Raw genomic sequence first — 20,965 nt, 5'->3', positions numbered from 1 at the left:
TTGTCCATTATAATAACATCAAATTGATCAGAAATACAGTATAGACATTGTTAATATTGTAAATGACTATTGTAGCTGGAAACTATTGTAGCTGATTTTCATTATGGAATATCTATATAGGCGTACAAAGGCTCATTATCAGCAAACATCACTCCTGTGTTCCAATGGCACGTTGTGTTAGCTAATCCAAGTTTCTCATTTTAAAAGGCTAACTGATCAATAGAAAACCCTTTTGCAATTATGTTAGCACAGCTGAAAACTGTTGTTCTGATTAAAGAAGCAATAAAACTGGCCTTTAGACTAGTTGAGTATCTGGAGCATCAGCATTACATGCTCAAAATGGCCAGAAACAATGAACTTTCTTCTGAAACTCGTCAGTCTATTCTTGTTCTGAGAAATGAAGGTTATTCCAGGCGAGAAATTGCCAAGAAACTGAAGATCTCATTCAACGCTGTGTACTACTCCCTTCACAGAACAGCGCAAACTGACTCTAACCAGAATAGAAAGAGGAGTGGGAGGCCCCGGTGCACAACTGAGAGGACAAGAGGACAAGTACATTAGATAGTCTAGTTTGAGAAACAGATGCCTCACAAGTCCTTAACTGGCAGCTTCATTAAATAGTACCCGCAAAACACCAGTCTCAATGTCAACAGTGAAGATGCGACTCCGGGATGCTGGCCTTCTAGGCCTTTTCTTTCAAAAACAAGGACATTTCTAAGTGACCCCAAACTTTTGAATGGTAGTGTGTATTAGGATGAACTATGTTGAGAATACAGTATATACATACACAGTAAGCAAACAGTATATAAACAAAATATGAGGTGTCCAGCGTTCAGTCACAGTGAGCTAGCTACAGCTAACAACAGTGGCCAATTAGTTAGCTCCAGACAGACGTTGCTCTTGTTGTTCTTGCTGCTGGTGTTATGGCCTCTCAGAGAAAAAGCCCTCATTATAGAAGACACAGGCTGTCCAGGGAGTGTAAAACTGGCAGTCATCACTGGCTGACCACACACATGGACCAGCTCTGAGCCCACTCTCCTCTCCTTTGCTGCTGTAGCACGGTAACACCACTACCACTACCATCATACAGTACCACAGCTGTTGTTCATGATCATTCATGATACAGTAGTCTTGTGCTAACAGCAACAATGCTGTAAGTGTCATGCATAAAATATGACTATTTAGTAGAAGTCATAAGGATTCTGATTTTGACACACACCTCTTCCCTGTAATTGTGTTTCAAATGAAAGAGACAAAAAAAAAAAGAATCTGTCAACCTTGTGATCCACGACACAGTGGTGAATTATACAGCTGGACCAGTCCTTTACAGCAAATGACACCATGGTCAAACCAGGACTATGCCACCTCACTACACTGTGTGTGTATGTATGTGTGTGTGAGCTAGACTGGATAAACATGACTTGGAAGGGGACATTCCATCGGAGAGGTGACCCCCTCCAGGTTAGGATGTGAATCTTTACATGCGAGACAGACACTTACATGCGACTCTAACCCAGAGGTCTAACAAGTCAGGCCTCTGCGGTAGTAATTGTCAGCGGTGTCAGAACCCTGCCTGTATTTGACCTGAGCCCTCAGCGGTCTGCCTCTGGCCCCTTTAGACCTGACAGGCTTAAGTGGGGGAGCATCGTGTGGAGAAGAGGAGAGGAGGGAGAGGGGCCAGGCAGGTGAGATTGGCTGGGGGGGGGATAGAGAAGGAGGAGAATGTAGGGAGGGTGAGGGAGAGGAGGCCTGCGCTGCCCACCTCAGCTCAGTCAATGTGAAAGCTGTCAGAGCTGGGGCCTCTAGTTAATTTCAGCCCCTTCTGAATTCCCTTGCAGATAAAGTTTGGTGGATTTACAGTGTAAAGCCAGTGTGATTAATTTATTTATCTGCCTATTGCAGTAATCTGCTGTGGCTTGGCTGAGGATGGCAGAGCAGAGTTATCTCAAGGCGGTACAGTAGCTACTCTCTCTGTGATTTGAGCGAGCGCTGGTTGCCCACAACAGCAGCTGTATAGAGATACCGGTGCCTCTCCTCTCAGACTCCATCTGATAGCACCTGAAGCACTATGAGCTGCAGACCTAGCACACACATGACCTCTGCCCTCGCTGCCTCTAGCCAATCACATCCAACACACTCTCTTTGGAGTTTCTGTGTGTTTGTGCTGCTTAGCATTTCCATTGATTTGATTCCAATCTCTTCCTTGAATATGCACATTGCAGGCTTGCTAATGGAACCTTTTGTAGTAGTTGTTTTTCTTATTCCCATTTGATTTCTAGTCTTTCATTTCTCATTTTGCCTATCTAAGCTCGGCGTACTTTCAGAAGTTGGCCTTTGTTCTGCCACTGCACGTTTGCTGGAGGAGACAAAAAATAATGGGAATCGACAGTAATTAAGGCCTAATCTCTCAGTGTTCCGTTATATTTACTCACAGATTTTGAATTCAGAAATTACTGCTCATATGCATGGCCTGCTCCGCTCAAAGTGGCATAATCGGCTCAGTTAATATTTTTTATTTAAGGCCTCACCTTCAATTTGGTTCAATTCGGTTCAGCTTTGGCTGCGGCAAACCAATTTTCTGCTTCAGGCCCCTTTAATAAACCTCCTGCACTGTCAGGAGCTTTTCCTTCCCTGATGAAGGCAGTTTATTTTAAATTAAAGGAGAGTTCCTTATCTTCCCAGCACAAAAAACAGCGCTGCTTTAGTCTTTTTCTCTGCTCCTAGTGTGATTAAACAGAGGAAGGAAGAGCTTCAGCAGTGGGTAAAACAGGGGGATCTGATACGCAAAGGCATCATCCCTTAAACATGGATTGATGGAGCTTTCTCTTCTTTCTCTTGACTGTTCAGATAAGACAAGCAACTCACAAGGAAACGCTAGCGATAGCATATCGCTCTACTGTTTGGTGATATGCTGTGTGATGTGATGGTAGCATTGGATGAGCTTTAATTGAAATGCAGAGGTTGACTTGCGCGCTGAATCAAAGCTGAGCCCGGGCTTTAATTTGGGTTTCAATTAAGCGCAGTGTCAAACGGTCCTCTGATAGTAGCAGTTGGAGTGCAGGGCAGCAGCCGTGGAGCGGATGGGAGGGTTTAACGCACATGACTCTGCTTAATCAATCAAATTTCATTAAGCATGGCAACCTGGCAATGAATCTGCCACAGAGCTCTATCAGCGAGGGACAGGAATGCAGAGACCAATTATGTTACATATCACATATCATATTACAACAGGCTAATCCAATCTGTGAAATCAGTCTGATTTGATCAACTCAACTTGATTCGTTGAATTCGGAAGGATTTATCCCTATTTTCACCATTTCTAATCTGTAGCGGTGCGTTAGTTGTGGTAGATAGATGGAGGTGGTACTGTAGTGTACTAAGCACCCCCCCATGTTAAAGTCAACATCTTCGGTAGACACAACCACACACCATTGGCTCTGTGTCTACAGGAATCTGGAGGCTCAGTGACATCACTGCTACAAGATTGCCAGGGTGACTGTGTTTCCCTGCCTCCTCCTCCAGTTGCCGTATCAGGTTATTTATCATCGTTGTGTTAGTCAATGCCACGCTTGTCACAGGCTCTATTAATAAATATCCTCTCTGCTGGTAATTCAGTTTAACCTGTCTCTTCCCATCCATTCATTCCACTAAAGTGTCCACAAGATGGGGAGGGAGACATTTGTACACGATGGGGGATGTTGGTATGTGTTTCTGTGTATTGCTATGTAATGTGGAGTCTGTGTGTGTTTCTGTGTATTGGTATGTAATGTGGAGTCTGAGTGTGTGTTTATGTGAAACGGGGGGCTTCCTTTTCAGGCACAATGTGGAAACAGTTTCATTTGAGACTTCCTTAACTTACACCATTTTATTCCCGTTTCCTTCACGTCAATCACCTGAAGTGTTTTTCAGAAAACTGCAATGTCACTGATCATACACTGTAGTAATGTTACATATGTTGCTGGTTGTGTTCTCATAAAAATCATGAAACTGTATCTCTTTGATGACCTCTGGGCTGACCCGTGACCTGTGTCTGTCTGTGTGTGTCCACAGAGCGAGGAACACAGAGTCTGTGTGCATCAACCTGCAGTCCCAGATCCTCAACTGCTACAAGGAGAACCGGGAGCAGACATTGCAATGCTCTGACCTGGCCAAAACGTACATGCAGTGCATTGACGCAGCCAAGAAGGTCAGTGTTCACGATAGGCTCTGACTCAGTGGATGCATGGGGGTTTTCATGGCTTCTTTCTACAAAATAGATACATGTATTATATAGACCCTACACCTGTTCATATTTTTTGTTTAACAAGAGGATATTTTTTCCCATCCAGTAAAGATACAACTTTATTTGTGTCCCTGTTCCAAATAACCTGGTTTAGGGTGAAGGTTATACAGAAGTCAAGGTAAAGATGTTTCTAGCATCTCTACCCCCAAGTCAAATCTTGCTCGTTAGAGTCTTCTGCCTCTTCTTCACAAGAGTGCTACCCCTATATTTATTTATTTTATTTTTTTACCTTTATTTAACTAGGCAAGTCAGTTAAGAACAAATTCTTATATTCTAGGAACAGTGGGTTAACTGCCTGTTCAGGGGAAGAACGACAGATTTGTACCTTGTCAGCTCGGGGGTTTGAACTTGCAACCTTCGGTTACTAGTCCAACGCTCTAACCACTAGGCTACGCTGCCGCCCCATATGATATGTATCTACCTAGAACCCTCTATGTAAGGTTCTTCAAAGAACCCCCTGTAGATACTGTAATTATACCTACATTTGAACCATCTATGACGGTTTCTTCCTAGAACTATGTGAACAGTTCCACCAGCCTTATCACCCTTTAAAATGACATTCTTTATGACAATACATTACATATATCACGAGGCCTTTCTTTGAGGGCATAGTTATACCCTAACACAGTGGTGTTAGGAATCTCCTGGTTTACAGGCCACATCAGGCCCTGCAAGTCACATTATGCTGGCTTGCAAAGTGATGTGTAATTCCTATTGGAATCCAGCCAGATATCTAATAAGTGGATTCTTTTTAAATCACCCACAACCTGATTTCAGAACGACTGCCAGGGTTAGGAACATTGTGAGGAGTCTACCTAAGCCATTTAAACTGCAACAACCATTTAAGTAATGGGTTCAATAAGTTAAACTACTAACTGCAACCAATCAATGTACAGTGCCTTGCGAAAGTATTCGGCCCCCTTGAACTTTGCGACCTTTTGCCACATTTCAGGCTTCAAACATAAAGATATAAAACTGTATTTTTTTGTGAAGAATCAACAACAAGTGGGACACGACATGAAGTGGAACGACATTTATTGGATATTTCAAACTTTTTTAACAAATCAAAAACTGAAAAATTGGGCGTGCAAAATTATTCAGGCCCTTTACTTGCAGTGCAGCAAACTCTCTCCAGAAGTTCAGTGAGGATCTCTGAATGATCCAATGTTGACCTAAATGACTAATGATGATAAATACAATCCACCTGTGTGTAATCAAGTCTCCGTATAAATGCACCTGCACTGTGATAGTCTCAGAGGTCCGTTAAAAGCGCAGAGAGCATCATAAAGAACAAGGAACACACCAGGCAGGTCCGAGATACTGTTGTGAAGAAGTTTAAAGCCGGATTTGGATACAAAAAGATTTCCCAAGCTTTAAACATCCCAAGGAGCACTGTGCAAGTGATAATATTGAAATGGAAGGAGTATCAGACCACTGCAAATCTACCAAGACCTGGCCGTCCCTCTAAACTTTCAGGCCATACAAGGAGTAGACTGATCAGAGATGCAGCCAAGAGGCCCATGATCACTCTGGATGAACTGCAGAGATCTACAGCTGAGGTGGGAGACTCTGTCCATAGGACAACAATCAGTCGTACATTGCACAAATCTGGCCTTTATGGAAGAGTGGCAAGAAGAAAGCCATTTCTTAACCTCTTCGAGATCATTTAAATTTTTTGATAAAAACCGTTCCCATTTTAAACAAGATATTTTGTCACGAAAAGATGCCTGACTATGCATGGAATTGACAGCTTTGGAAAGACAAAACTCTGACGTTTACACAACTGCAAAGATATTATCTGTGAGTGCCCCAGAACTAATGCTACAGGCGAAACCAAGATGAAGTTTCATACTGGAAATGCCCCAGATTCTGAAGGCGCTGTGTTCCAATGTCTCCTTATATGGCTGTCAATGCGCCAGGAATGAGCCTGCCCTTTGTGTCGTTTCTCCAAGGTGTCTGCAGCATTGTGACATGTTTGTAGGCATATTATTGGAAGATTGACCATAAAGAGACTACATTTACCTGGTGTCCCGCCCGGTGTCCTGTGTCGAAATTATTGCATAATCTGTAGGTCCATGCGCGTTCCATTTCTTCAGAAGAGAAAGTCAACTGCGTAGGATTTACGAAGGATTTATCGTCGATAGATATGTGAAAAACACCTTGAGGATTGATTCTAAACATCGGTTTGCCATGTTTCTGTCGATATTATGGAGTTAATTTGGAAAAAAGTTCGTGTTTTAATGACTTAATATTTTTATTTATTTAATTTTTTTATTTTTTATTCTTACCCAAACGTGATGAATAAAACGGAGCGATTTGTCAACACAAATAATATTTTTTGTAAAAACGGAACATTTGCTATCTAACTGAGAGTCTCCTCATTGAAAACATCTGAAGTTCTTCAAAGGTAAATGATTTTATTTGAATCCTTTTCTGGTTTTTGTGAAAATGTTGCATGCTGAAAGCCAGGTATAATCCTATGCTAGGCTATCAATACTGTTACACAAATGCTTGTTTAGCTATGGTTCAAAAGCATATTTTGAAAATCTGAGATGACAGTGTTGTTAACAAAAGGCTAAGCTTGAGAGCAAATAGATTAATTTAATTTAATTTGCGATTTTCATGAATAGTTAACGTTGCGTTATGGTAAGGAGCTTGAGGCTGTAGTCACGATACCGGATCCGGGATGGCTCGACGCAAGAAGTTAAAGATATCCATAAAAAGTGTAGTTTAAAGTTTGCCACAAGCCACCTGGGAGACACACCAAACATGTGGAAGAAGGTGCTCTGGTCAGATGAAACCAAAATGGAACTTTTTGGCAACAATGCAAAACGTTATGTTTGGCGTAAAAGCAACACAGCTCATCACCCTGAACACACCATCCCCACTGTCAAACATGGTGGTGGCAGCATCATGGTTTGGGCCTGCTTTTCTTCAGCAGGGACAGGGAAGATGGTTAAAATTGATGGGAAGATGGATGGAGCCAAATACAGGACCATTCTGGAAGAAAACCTGATGGAGTCTGCAAAAGACCTGAGACTGGGACGGAGATTTGTCTTCCAACAAGACAATGATCCAAAACATAAAGCAAAATCTACAATGGAATGGTTCAAAAATAAACATATCCAGGTGTTTGAATGGCCAAGTCAAAGTCCAGACCTGAATCCAATCGAGAATCTGTGGAAAGAACTGAAAACTGCTGTTCACAAATGCTCTCCATCCAACCTCACTGAGCTCGAGCTGTTTTGCAAGGAGGAATGGGAAAAAATGTCAGTCTCTCGATGTGCAAAACTGATAGAGACATACCCCAAGCGACTTACAGCTGTAATCGCAGCAAAAGGTGGCGCTACAAAGTATTAACTTAAGGGGGCTGAATAATTTTGCACGCCCAATTTTTCAGTTTTTGATTTGTTAAAAAAGTTTGAAATATCCAATACATTTCCACTTCATGATTGTGTCCCACTTGTTGTTGATTCTTCACAAAAAAATAGTTTTATATCTTTATGTTTGAAGCCTGAAATGTGGCAAAAGGTCGCAAAGTTCAAGGGGGGCGAATACTTTCGCAAGGCACTGTACATGCAAAAACACAGATATTAAAACAAACAATTCTGAAAATCACCATCCAATAGGGCATGCTGGGAAATATGATATAAGGTTCTATGTAGAACCCTTAATAATGCCTTCCAAAGAGTCCTTCTTGCTTTCCAAAGAATCATCAAAGAACCCTTTCTTCCAAAAACATTTCTAAGGATATTAAAGGTTCTGTCCCATTGTCGCATAGAGATCACAACGTTGTACCTGTACTGTTATGCCATCTATGAGCGCACGGTCAGCGCCATTGAGACAGATACGTTATGATCTCTATACATCTCTATGAGACAGTGGGACAGAGAAGGAGGACGTGGATAGAATCTTGTTTCTTATGATTATCAGTAAAATGAACACATTTATAAAATATTGATTACTATGTATATCTTTGTAAGACTATATGACCAACCACCCAGCTTTGTAGTAGTTAGAAGGTCTACTTCCCTGCTTTTGAGAGGAGCTGGCTTGTCACGTTGGTATGAAGAGATTTGGGAGACAGGCGCAGGAATGCGTAATAGTTATTTTTATTGTACCCAAATTACAACGTGCTGTGTAAAGGCGCTGGGACTAAGACCAAACAAACACGTAACAAAAACACAGGGTTGAAACCCAAACAAAAGAGCGAGGAGTACCTCGAATAAATAACACATGCGCACAATGATTAACACACGGGACGAGACCCGTATTCATCTGCGCAATCCACAATGCCACGAAAGCCCAAAACACATAGCACAGGTACTCACACAAACCAACGGACATTGTAACAATAATCGACAGCCCAATAGAAACCAAAGGGCACACTTATACAAGTACTAATCAGTGGGAATAGGGGACAGGTGTTCATGATGAAAGTTCCAGAGGGATTCGTGACATGGCTACTGTATCAGGAGACTTCCATTAACTGCGCTAAGCTAAAAATATGGCAAGTTCAATCATCTCCAAACTGCAACCAGACATAAAAATGGTATCTGTGAGTTTGTTTGACTCTGGTTCCAGACCATGTCTACATCAAACAGGCATCAGAGTCAGACATTGATAGGAAACCGTTAGGACAGAGATCTATGAACTCAGAATGTTCAGCAAATTCATCTATTTTTAATGGATGCTCACCTAGTTTTAAATGGATACTGCAAGATTTCGAGAGACTGGGTAAGTAGAGAAACCACCTAAATCTCTAAATCTCATAGTATCCCTTTGACTAGGTGAGCATTTCCTGAACATTCTGAGTTGAAAGATCTCCACCCTAACTGTTTTCTATCAATGTCTGACTCTGATGCCTGTTTGATGTTGACATCTGTAGCAGCACAGCAGGCCAGTTGACAGCTGTGTTACTGGGAGTCTTGTAACTGTATGGTTTCATCAGTTACTGTAGACGGAGGCCATCTGCCCAGACCAGGCCAACTGCCGACCTAGCCCTACACACTGCCTTATTAACGCTCAGCAAATGAAAGGCATCTTCTGATCTCTGTGTGTGTTTGTACCAGTGTATATATCTGTGTGTGTGTGTATGTGTGTGTATCAGTAAATGTGTGTATCAGTATGTGTGTGTGTGTTGTGTATTTCCCCTCTGTTTCGTGTGAAGTAAATGGGCTTGGGTTGTGGTGATGGTTAAAGGGGGATACAGAGGCAGGCCTTATTAGAGAATGGAGCCAGTGAGCGGAGTGTGAGGCTGGGGAGGGGGGTGCGGGGGTGAGGAGATTGGGAGGCGCCCACGCTCGCCCCTGTCTCGGATAATGAGTTGAGATTGCCTGATCCGTCTCTGCGCTCTGCAGGATTCTCAAGACATTTACAGAGAGAGAGACGCCCTGACTTTGATGGTGATAGATGTTTTGAGCTTCCCTGCATTTAGCACAAAAGAAAGAGGGTGGAGGGAAGGAGAGACAGAGACAGAGACAGAGACGGAGAGAGATGGGAATGCGCTGGTTAGGGTAGCGTGTCTGATGCCGGATTGATATTGCAGTACGACGGGGTCAGTGTGCAAAGCCCCAAGTTTTAGACCTCAGAAACTTTTAATGCTGTTTTCTCCCTCTGCGCTCCCTTCCCTGTAGCCCTGGCTTGGCGTAAACCATCAGCTGAGGCTTTTGTGTTAAAGTCTGGGCGTTATTCCCAGAGCCCCACTGTCAGACTGGGGAAGGAGTGAGTAAACCTTCAGCCCTCCACCTGTCCTGCAGCAGTTTACACCACCAGCCTCCTGCAGCTCTCCTCTCTTCTCCTCTCCTGTAAGGTGCCATCCCTCCATCAATGAAGTTGAGCTCACTTCAAAGTTCTGCAAGATTGCAGGGCTGACTGAGCGATGCAGAATTGAGCTCTCTTGGAGAATGGTGTGTTGAACTGCTTCATGCGTACTGCCCAGAGCGCAGTGGAAAGGGAAAGGAAAGGGTGTAACCTAGTCAGTTGTACAACTGAATGCATTCAACTGAAATGTGTCTTCCGCATTTAACCCAACCCCTCAATGGGAAACGTAGTATAAACCAGCCTTTAGTCTTGAAATCTTTGGTTGTTTAGTACACGGCCTCATGTGAATCCTTAAATAGATGGGTGGGGCTAAGGCTTAAGAAGGTGTGAACAATGCTGAATGGGTGTAGACAAAGAAGAGCTCTCCAGTAGGTTTACCAAAACATTCAAGGGCTCAAAGTTTATCAACTTTCAAAGCAGAATTACTTTCCCATTGTTCCTCAACCCGCAGTTTTATATACCATTTTCTAGCTACTTTTATCAATTTAAAAAACACAATTTCAAAATTTTGCCACATAAGACCGAATCGAGCCAGTCGGTCACAAATGCTTCAGCGTCTATTGCCCACCCTAAATGTTTTAGGTATATTTGTCCATCGTTTTTCCATAAACTAAGGATCTCAAGTGGTTCCCCAATGGAATGAAATACTTCTTTATCGACCACCTTTATGATTTATAGAACTGAAATGTATTTTGTGTATAGTCTTTGACTGTCAATGTGCTTCTGAATTTGTTTCTGTGTAGACCTCAGTTCGGACCTGTCCCTGTGGTGTTGTCCTAAAGCTGCTGCCACATGTCTTAATAACTTACCTGAGCTCCTGATGTTGGCAGTGCTGCAGCCTCAGCTCTCTGATTGGCTGCCCTGCGCTGTTGTCGATGCGGCAAGTTATTTTAATTTCGGACCCTGGAGTTACCATCTTCTCCCCTGCCTGTCATAGGTCTCTGAGAAACACACTATCAGCGCTATTCTCCTCCTGTCAGCCTCTCACACTCATATACAGTACATACACACTCATATATATATATATATACACACACTCATATATATATATATATACACACACACTCATATACAGTACATACACACTCATATGTACACACAATTATATATACACACACACTCAGATATATACACACATACCCATATACAGTACACAAACACACACACACACACCGCCGCGCACGCACGCATGCACGCGGGCGTGCTGTCAAACCTGCTCCTCCTCATCAGCTGTCAGTTCCACTGTCCATCAGGACACACTTTGTAGAATTACTGAGTGCATTAAGTTTGATACACTCCATTGGCAAGGGCAGAATATCCCCAGCAGCTTGGTTAACTAGCCATGCTGTTGGACCCTTCCCAGTTTATGAAAGTAGAGAGACAGCAGGCAGGCAGGTCCTCCGGTAGTATCGATCCGCTTTGTAGCTAGAGAGACAGCAGGCAGGCAGGTCCATCGGTAGTATCTATCTGCTTTGTAGCTAGAGAGACAGCAGGCAGCCAGGTCCAACGGTAGTATCTATCTGCTTTGTAGCTAGAGAGACAGCAGGCAGGCAGGTCCACCGGGTAGTATCTATCTGCTTTGTAGCTAGAGACAGCAGGCAGCCAGGTCCACCGGTAGTATCCATCTGCTTTGTAGCTAGAGAGACAGCAGGCAGGCAGGTCCACCGGTAGTATCTATCTGCTTTGTAGCTAGAGAGACAGCAGGCAGGCAGGTCCACCGGTAGTATCTATCTGCTTTGTAGCCTTGGGCTGGCCTCAGAGAACAATCGGGGCTGTTCACAACATGATTAATGATGTGTCCAGAGATCAAGTAAAAGCAAATCAACTCTGTAGCTCCTCAGGATGATGTAAGTATGGTTCTACTGTAGATCTGAGGGAGCAGACAAACCTATTGATCTTTAATATTCTGGATTGAACTAATGCTGCAGGGGCAGAGATTACACTTTTAACAGACTGTCAACAGAGAAAATATAAGAGGAAACAAACAAACAGATAGTCAGAAAAAATTGAAGGTAAGAGTAAGAGAATTAGACAAAAGACAATAGGCCTCTGAAGGCAGGAGATGGATGAGCTGAGAGAGATGGAAAGAGAGATGGAGAGAAATGAATGGTGTTTAAGGAGTTGAAGAGAGATAGACAGCAGAGGGACACAGAGGAGTGGAGAGCCATGCCAGTCCAGGTCCCTCATCACTCAGTCTTAATAAAGAAGGATGTGTGCCTGGCTACACAGGCTGGCAGGGCCTATAAGGGACACAGGTTAATACTGTCCCACCAGACTGTCATTCTCCAGTAATCACTGCTCCACACAGAACTGAATATGGACCGGACCAGTAACTACACTTCTATAGCTGAATCCAGATAACTACAATTATACAGCCAAAACCTGATCCTCAGTACTCCTCACATACAGTATGTTATAACTTGCAGCTGTATGTCTAAATTCACACAAGCAAAACTTTTGACACATGCAAAAGTTCAAGAGCAAAAGTAGGACAAAAAGACAAGTTGTACAACAAAGTTTCCCTGTCTAGTGGCACTTTACTTTCTCCAGTTTTGTTTCAGTCTTCTCTTTGACAATTACATAGGTTAGTGTTCCATCCATGTGTAGGGTGAAGAGGCAGTCACAACTCTATGACTGGTCTCTTGTGACTCCGTCAGTGTCCAGTGAAGAGGGTGACAGTGGTGACAGCCAGACCCTTGCCCCTGTGAGAGAGAGCCAGTCCAGTGTGTTAGCCGGAGGAGCCCTCTCTGCTCTCTGTGGCCCTCAGCCGTGCCTCATTAAAGAGTCAGAAGCCAGGCTACAGAAGGACTGGTCCTATGGTCCTTATCACTAGCTATCTATCTGACTGCAGCCCAGCACACACACAGCAACACACAGAGTAGAGGCCTCGTCAAGCAGGCCTGCAGGGGAGAATAATTCCAATGATTTCAATATGAATCCCTAGCGCAGTGAGCACACAGTGGAGTGTGAAGTCAGACACGACAATCAGAGGTTTGCAACTTTTGGCCTCGCTCTCTCCACTTGTGTGCTTAGACAAAGGGAGAAAAGAGGAAGAGAAAGAGAGAGAGAGTAGTCTCCAAGGTGATGCAAGGGAGAGAGAGGGTGGGGGGGGGATAGTATTATATCAGTGGGTAGGAACTGTAGCTGTGTGTGTCTGTTTGTGTTTGACCTCCCTGTATATCTCTCTTTTATGTCTCCCTCATTCTCTCTTTCACAGTCCTTCACAGTGGACTTATTGATTTCATTTTCATATTGTTGGAGGCGTCATCATGAACAGCCTTTCCCTCCTTTCAAACAAGAATTGATCCAGGCTCGGAGAAGCAGCCAATCAAACCGAAGACCATTATCTTTCTGTTGCCGTGGCGTCGACTTGCTATGTGCCACATTGTTTTCAGACATAACAGCACACAATAACAGCACACCTGACTAGTGAATAGCACAGAGCATAGTGGAAAGTTTGTTTCTAATTGAGTCCAACATTGTGTAATGTTTTATAATGGGAGTTTGGTTTCAGGGTCTGAGTATTGTTCAAGGAAAGAGCATACTGCAATCTCAGGACAATTATCCTATCTTTTATAATGGTAGTCTAGAGCAAGGCAAGTCACCATCCGGATCCCTGTGCTTTCTTCCACAGACAAAAACACTGAGGTAAATGTACTGGTTGATTGTTTTCTCCATCACAATACAATATGTTGTATATCTCTGCCTGTTTGGGGTAGATCAATCAAGATATCTCTGAAGTCACTAAGGTCTTCCAACTTGGAACCTGACCGCTTTCTTTGATGCATAACGTGCTTGCACCACAATCACAATGGTAACCTCTTCACCCAGCCACTGATGTCTCCCCTGCCTTTCACGAAAGAGTCTTTTGTTTCTCTGTCTCTATTGCAATTAGCTGGGCCTGTTGGGCTGTGCTGTGCACTACAGTAGAATTACTTTAATGGGAATTATAAGCAATTATTTTTGTTCCATCACTCTCTTTTGTCGCTAGGGATTATTCAAACATTTGTGCTGCATGGCCTTTTGAGATTACATTTACTGGCGAGAGAGTGCTGGTTCTCTTGTCTCTCCCTCTTCTCTATCTCTCTCTTTCAGTCTCTCCCGGTCTTTTTCTTTTCTCTCATTTTCTGTTTCTTTCTCTCTCTCAGCAGTTCATTTATTCAGCCTCACCTCAAATGCCCATTAGCTGCTAAGCCCCTTTTTACGACCAGAAAAAGCCAGCTATCTCACGTAGGGTCATCGTAACCACTACTACCATCAAGCTGTCACATACGTTGATGTTTAATGTCGTTACATATTTGATTGTTCACCCGTTTTGTGTAGTTTCTACCACGGTACAGCAAAGTGGTCTAGCCTTAACAGTGATGCATTAAACATGGTCTTGCTCTAGCTATACCCCTTTCCCTCTTTCTCTCTTTCCCTTTTCAATCCTCCTTCTCTTTTGTTGTTTCGCTGAGTGCTATCGAACAGCACATCTGATCAAGCTGAATCCAAAGCTACCATTTTGGTCAACACAAGGCTTTCAAACGTCCATCAGTGGAGGGATGGGGGACGGAGGGAGGACACAATGGGCTCCAGCGGCGCTGGCTGACCTTTCCAAAGCCTCTCTCCTCTCGCTTCCCCACTCTCTCTCTTTCTCTCTCTAATAGACCAGATAATAACACAGGTCCATGGCTCACACATTGTGGAGTTGAAAGCCACCTCAAACGCCAAAGAATTGGCACACTTTGGCTTTCTGTAGCGGATTTCACAGAACGCCTGGGCCTGGAGATGGGCTCTGTTTTATCCTGTGGGTGAAAGGCTGTGTGAGGCCCCCAGCTGAGATAAATGTCCAGCCTGCCTGGCCATCTGGGGGGTTCAATTGGCTTTGTTAAACAAAATGGCCAAAACCGCAAACGGCCAGGCTGCCGCTCCACGTCCTCCTGGCCACTTTGGCTCACAGGCCCTCACCTCACAATGCACTCCAATTTCCTCTTTGTACTCTAAAATAATTTCCCCCTTTTAATACAAAAACATTTCCCCAAAAAAAGTTATGTTGGGTTGTTGTTTGTGGCATCCTGACTTCCCCACTCAAGGCCAGGTTGACATGTTATGCTCACTTTCATGTCTAGCTTCAAAGCAATTGATCCCTCTCCTCATGAATGCAATCATCAGAAATAATACATGTAAAGTAGTAAATATTTAATAATAAATGGAAAGTAGGGAAACTAAACCTATTTCTGGTATAGAGTGGCCTGGGGGCTTTGAAAGGGATGCAGCCAGCATGTTGTGTTGCCATCCGTCAGGAGCTAGGAGAGGCTATCTCTCCACACAGGAAAGCTCTCAGTGAAAACCAGGCACTCGTATCACATCTCAGTAGTTTTTTCTTTTTCTTTGCCTGTCTGCCTCCCTCTCTGTGGCAGAGTGGGGGCTATCGCCCGGGAATTCCAATTGCCTGCCAGTCATCAGATAAGACGGATTTCCAATTGAGCTGAGCCTGGGAGAGGGGACCGAGTGCTCAGAGTACGGTCTATGGTCTCCCCCTCTCCTCCTGACTCTCACTCGGCCTCCTCTATACCCCAAAAACTATCTGAGCAGAAAACAAATAGTAGTACCACTGCCATGGAGGAATCAGGCTAGTATAAGTAGCCTGTCAGATGGAATGTTGTCACCAGACGTTTGAGATGTGTTCCTTGCCGTAAAAATGGACTGCTTTCTAAAGTAAATGATTCTCAGTGACATACAGTATACATGCACTTACCATGAATTAAGTAGAAAGTTATAAAATAAATTGCTGGACATGTTATATGTTATTTTTAAGTGATATAGATGAAAGAAAACGAGTAGAATCAACGATAATGCTTGTGTACAATTAAGACACTCATCTTCATTCTCTTCCTTACCAGCTGGGTAGATGGCTCTGTCTGGACACAGAACAGCATCAGACAGATTGACATAACTCCCACAGACACTCAGGTCATAGTTCATATGTATATTCCCCTCTGTGTTGACCTCTTGTCACTGTGGTGATTATATAGAGGCCAGAGGTCCGGGGTCAATGTGCTGCTGTCTGACCCCAGTTGTCAGAGCTACCTGCTGAGGAAACCCTCTTAGCTAATCAAGACTGACCCTACAACAGCTCAGACACTACTACTGTATACTGTAGCTCCTATTAGAGCTATAGGATAACTTTTTCCATTTCCATTTGTATGTTTGTAAGTGTGAAACAGTATTGTGCTGACTTTGGGTAGAGTGAGTAAATAGAAATCACCTCCGATAAAGTGAAACAAGTACGCACTAGCAGAGCATGTATTCACACTGGGAACTTTTTGGCTAAGCTCTGCAAGTCTTTCTCTCCCTGACACACAAACACTTACTTTCCCTGCAGGTGGAGGTGTCCCTTACGATGTATTCTGATGGGATGTGTTGTGATCTCGGTCGTGACGAGACACGTATTGATTCTGCTGTGTGTCTCGGGGCATGCTTCTCAGTGTGTACTAACCTCGCACTGCTACCTCCAGCTACAGGTCAATATCCCATCCTGGATTTTGCCTGGCTTGCCTGCTAAGGCTCCGAGTATTGTTCCACATGGACCTCAATAACATGCCATTATTCCTGCCCCCTCTGCAGCAGCACTCTGCTCTCCATGCCATGGCCCTGTAGGTCTGGCCAAATGAATAGATGAGAATGCAGGGAGAGTGCTCTTTAAATCACCTGTTCCCAATTTGTGCACCAAATGTATTTATGATGATGTCAAAGCCTACAGTACACTCTAGAAATGCTTTTAAAGACTAGTTAGGCCATCACCTTGATCAAGCTGATAATTATTTATTTTGATTTTCTTTTGTCTCTATTGTTTCTCTCTAAATGAATGGACAAACTGTGGATGTACGGTATGTTGCTTTATTGTTGTCAGAGACGGAAAGGACTTCTGTCAGTAATCTGTGAGTACTCTTTATGAAAGTGTCAGTGGTGTTAAGCGGAGCGACACAGGGGAACCCAAGAGAAGACTCAGATGAGGAAACAGGGATGAATGAACCAAAATATTTATTGTTCACACAGAGAGATATGGAGTGCAGATCCGGGGAAGCTTGGATGAGTTGCAGAAAAAACAGACGTGAAGACTGAGGTTGGAGTTGGCTGAGTAGAACAGGGTAAACAAGTCCTGAGGGGAATCCAAGGTGGTGGTGGTGAGTAAAATCCAGAGCAAGGTGGTTGGGTGGTGAGATGTGGAACAGGAGACAGGAGTCAGAGAGGTAAACTGCAATGAGAGGATAAACGGTGTCAGGCAGGGAAACAGGCACAGCAGAGTAACAGGATCTTGAATAATCATAAATGGCTAGACTCATGAACTGACTGAGCAGAGATTACGATCTGGCAGAGTGGAAGTAGCAGGACTGAGTATTTGTAGAGGTCTTGATTATGGAACGAGTTGCAGCTGGTAGGGATCTGCTCTGACTCCAGCACATCTGTCTCCAACCACACAATCACACAGAGAGGGAGAGGGAGAGAGAGTGTACAGGGAGAGTAACTGCAGGTCAAGAAGACACCGGATGAACACCAGAGGGAGTAGCAGGAGCAGATGTGACAAGTGGTTACGCCCCACCGAGAGAATCACTACAATTGTCTTGACCATAGACATCATTGGTGCTGACCTTTGATTGGTGCTGGTTAGAAGGGAGACTCCTCCCCCTACTCACACCTAGTAATTCCTAAGAGCATCACAGAGGAATGAAAATCATTGTGCTCGCTTCCCCTACAAGAGTCAAGACCCAAGGGGGTCAGAGGCTTGATAGACATTTTGTTAAGAATTGAGCTGAAGTGAGTCTGAAGACGTGTGTGTTGTTGTGTTATGTATTGTGTTAAATTGATCTGACATATGGTTGATTAACGTTGTCCTTGTTTTCAGAACCTGCTGGTAAACCATGGATGAAGAGCAATGGAGAACAGCAGTGGAAAATACTAAAACTCATGTCCAGGAATAGTTTTACTGAAGCACAAAAATTGGCAGTTCCAAATGTAGCCCTCATTCTTATTTAGGGGCAGCGGGCTGCTTTGGTGTTAGCATCATGTCTTTTATACATTGTTTTAAGCAGACACTATTGTACATTTTTCAGGGTACAATAGATATTTGAAAGAGGACTGACTAACTAAAGGTTTTAAGTTGTATATACAGTACCGGTCAAAAGTTTGGACACACCTACTCATTCAAGGGATTTTCTTTATTTTGACTATTTTCTACATTGTAGGATAATAGTGAAGACATCAAAACTACTGTAACGATCTTCATCTGAGGAACAGGAAAGATCGGATCAAAACGCAGCGTGGTAAGTGTCCATGTTAATTTAATATCACTGAACACGAAATACAAAATAACCAAGTGAAACAACGAAAATTTAAACAGTCCTGAAAGGTGACACAACACAAAACGGGAAACAACTACCCACAAACACCAGGTGGGAACAGGCTACCTAAGTATGGTTCTCAATCAGAGACAATGAAAGACAGCTCCCTCTGATTGGGAACCATACCAGGCCAAACGCATAGAAGAAACCCAACTCCAACTCACGCCCCGACCACACATATGGAATCATGTAGTAACCAAAATAGTGTTAAACAAATCAGAATATATTTGAAATTTGAGATTCTTCAATGTAGCCACCCATTTTCCTTGTTGACAGCATTGCACACTCTTGGCATTCTCTCAACCAGCTTCACCTAGAATGCTTTTCCAACAGTCTTGATGGAGTTCCCACATATGCTGAGCACTTGTTGGCTGCTTTTCCTTCACTCTGCGGTCCAAATCATCCCAAACCATCTCAATTGGGTTGAGGTCGGGTGATTGTGGAGGCCAGGTCATCCGATGCAGCCCTCCATCACTCTCCTTATTGGTCAAATTGTCCTTACACAGCCTGGAGGTGTGTTTGGTCATTGTCCTGTTGAAAAACAAATGATGCGCACACCAGATGGGATGGTGTATTGCTGCAGAATGCTGTGGTAGCCATGCTGGTTATTAAGTGTACTCTGAATTCTAAATAAATCACTGACAGTGTCACCTACAAAGCACCCCAACACCATCACACCTCCTCCTCCATGCTTCACGGTGCTTCCCATGCTTCCCAGGAATCCCAGTTCGACAATAAATGTTTGTTTTGTTCGATAAAGTCCATAATTTATGTCCAAATACCTCCTTTTTGTTCGCGCATTTAGTTCACAAATCCAAATTCACGAGGCGCAGGCACTTAGTCCAGACGAAAAGTCAAAAAAGTTATATTACAGTTCGTAGAAACATGTCAAACGATCTATAGAATCAATCTTTAGGTTTTTAACATAAATCTTCAATAATGTTTCAACCGGACAATTCCTTTGTCTTTAGAAATGAAACAGAACGCAGCTCGCTCTCACGGCCGCGCACATGACTTAGCTCATGGCATTCTGCCAGACCTCTTCGTCACACAGCTCTTATTCGCTCCCCCTTCACAGTATAAGCCTGAAACAAGGTTCTAAAGACTGTTGACATCTATTGGAAGCCTTTCGGAAGTGCAATCGGACCAAATTTACACTGTATCTTGGATAGGCAAAGACTTGAAAACCTACAAACCTCAGATTTCCCATATTTTTGCCATATGAGTTCTGTTATACTCATTCAAACAGTTTTAGAAACTTCAGAGTGTTTTCTATCCAAATATATATGCATATCTTAGCTTCTGGGCCTGAGAAGTAGGCAGTTTACTCTGGGCATCTTATTCATCCAAGCTACTCAATACTGCCCCCCAGCCATAAGAAGCTAACACTTTTTTGGTTATTACATGATTCCATATGTGTTTTTTTATAGTGTTGATGTCTTCACTATTATTCTACAATGTAGAAAATAGTAAAGAATGAAGAAAACCCTTGAATGAGTAGGTGTTTCCAAACATTTGACTCGTACTGTATATATACTTTTAAAAATATATTATCAGGCAATCCTGACCATTAATTTATCAGGCTTATGTTATATTACTTCCTTGATGTCATTAATTAAATAATATCCATATGCTAATGTATGTCTGATTCTTGGTTTGGCTATAGCTATACTTGTGTGACTATATCCATCCGCTCACTTTATTTTCTTTGTAAACATGGAAAGAAACACATTTCTTTATAGTAATTCATCCACTTTTCCCTTTTATCCATAAAGAAAGCATATAATGTGTTGTTGGCATGGGGGCAGGAGTGTGGGTAGTAGATAATAACCCTGGTGTCTGTTAGGAGAGACCAGCTCATACAGGTGTTTCAGCTGCCTGGGAGCATGTTATCAAGTCCAGCAGTGATGCTCTGCTCTCTATTCAATTCAAATGAAAAATATCAAGGCAGTTTCATTTTGGTATGAGAGAGATAAGAGGTATGGATAACAAGAAGTGGTGTTACGCCTCACCAGTGGTTTAAACAACTGTGGAAAGTCATACCTCATCCACAGAAGCACCCACCCCCAGTTGGCTGTCATCACAAAGATGAAGTGGTGTTTCCTATTGGCCCAATTAATTTAAGCACAACTAAAACACATTGGCAGTTTGAAGTGACTCAAATCCAAATTTGTTGCATATCCGATTCAAATCTGTTCTTTTTCCTGCAGTCTGAACAGGCAGCTAGCACATGGAATCTGATATTTCAATCCGCATTTCAAACCACCTTCGTAGGTGGTTTGAAGTCAGATACAAATCTGATTGTGGCTAGCCAAAAAGGGCTCGTTTTGAAAGTTGAATCAACTTATCCTTTGAGGCTTTAAAAGTGTTCTTGAACTATGATATTGAACATTCAAAGCAACTGGGAAACGTCCATGGCAGGCAATGTTGTCCCCTTAGCTTGCTACATCACTTCTGAGTGATAGGAAGCAGGAGC

At 43.1% G+C, this 20,965-nt stretch overlaps 1 protein-coding gene across 3 annotated transcripts in view; it reads left to right on the top strand.

Moving 5' to 3' along the window:
- Positions 1 to 20,126, top strand: part of LOC115102283 (MICOS complex subunit mic25a-like) — a 54,823-nt gene extending 34,697 nt beyond the window's left edge. For 2 of the 3 annotated variants that reach the window (XR_003859430.2, XR_010460159.1), the window contains 3 exons: positions 4,051 to 4,186; positions 17,147 to 17,274; positions 17,994 to 20,126. Coding sequence is in view for 1 of the 3 variants with exons in the window: in XM_029622074.2 (XP_029477934.1) it covers positions 4,051 to 4,186; positions 17,994 to 18,017 (160 nt within the window). In the remaining 2 variants the exon portion in view is untranslated. The remainder of the gene's footprint in view (positions 1 to 4,050; positions 4,187 to 17,146; positions 17,275 to 17,993) is intronic. The other variant, XM_029622074.2, reaches the window with a different exon arrangement.
- The last annotated feature ends 839 nt before the right edge of the window (positions 20,127 to 20,965 follow it).

This window comes from Oncorhynchus nerka, linkage group LG20 (genome assembly GCF_034236695.1).
Source record: "Oncorhynchus nerka isolate Pitt River linkage group LG20, Oner_Uvic_2.0, whole genome shotgun sequence".
NCBI lineage: Eukaryota > Metazoa > Chordata > Actinopteri > Salmoniformes > Salmonidae > Oncorhynchus > Oncorhynchus nerka.
Note: the sequence above shows the minus strand (reverse complement) of the source record. Positions and strands in the feature narration are given on the sequence as shown.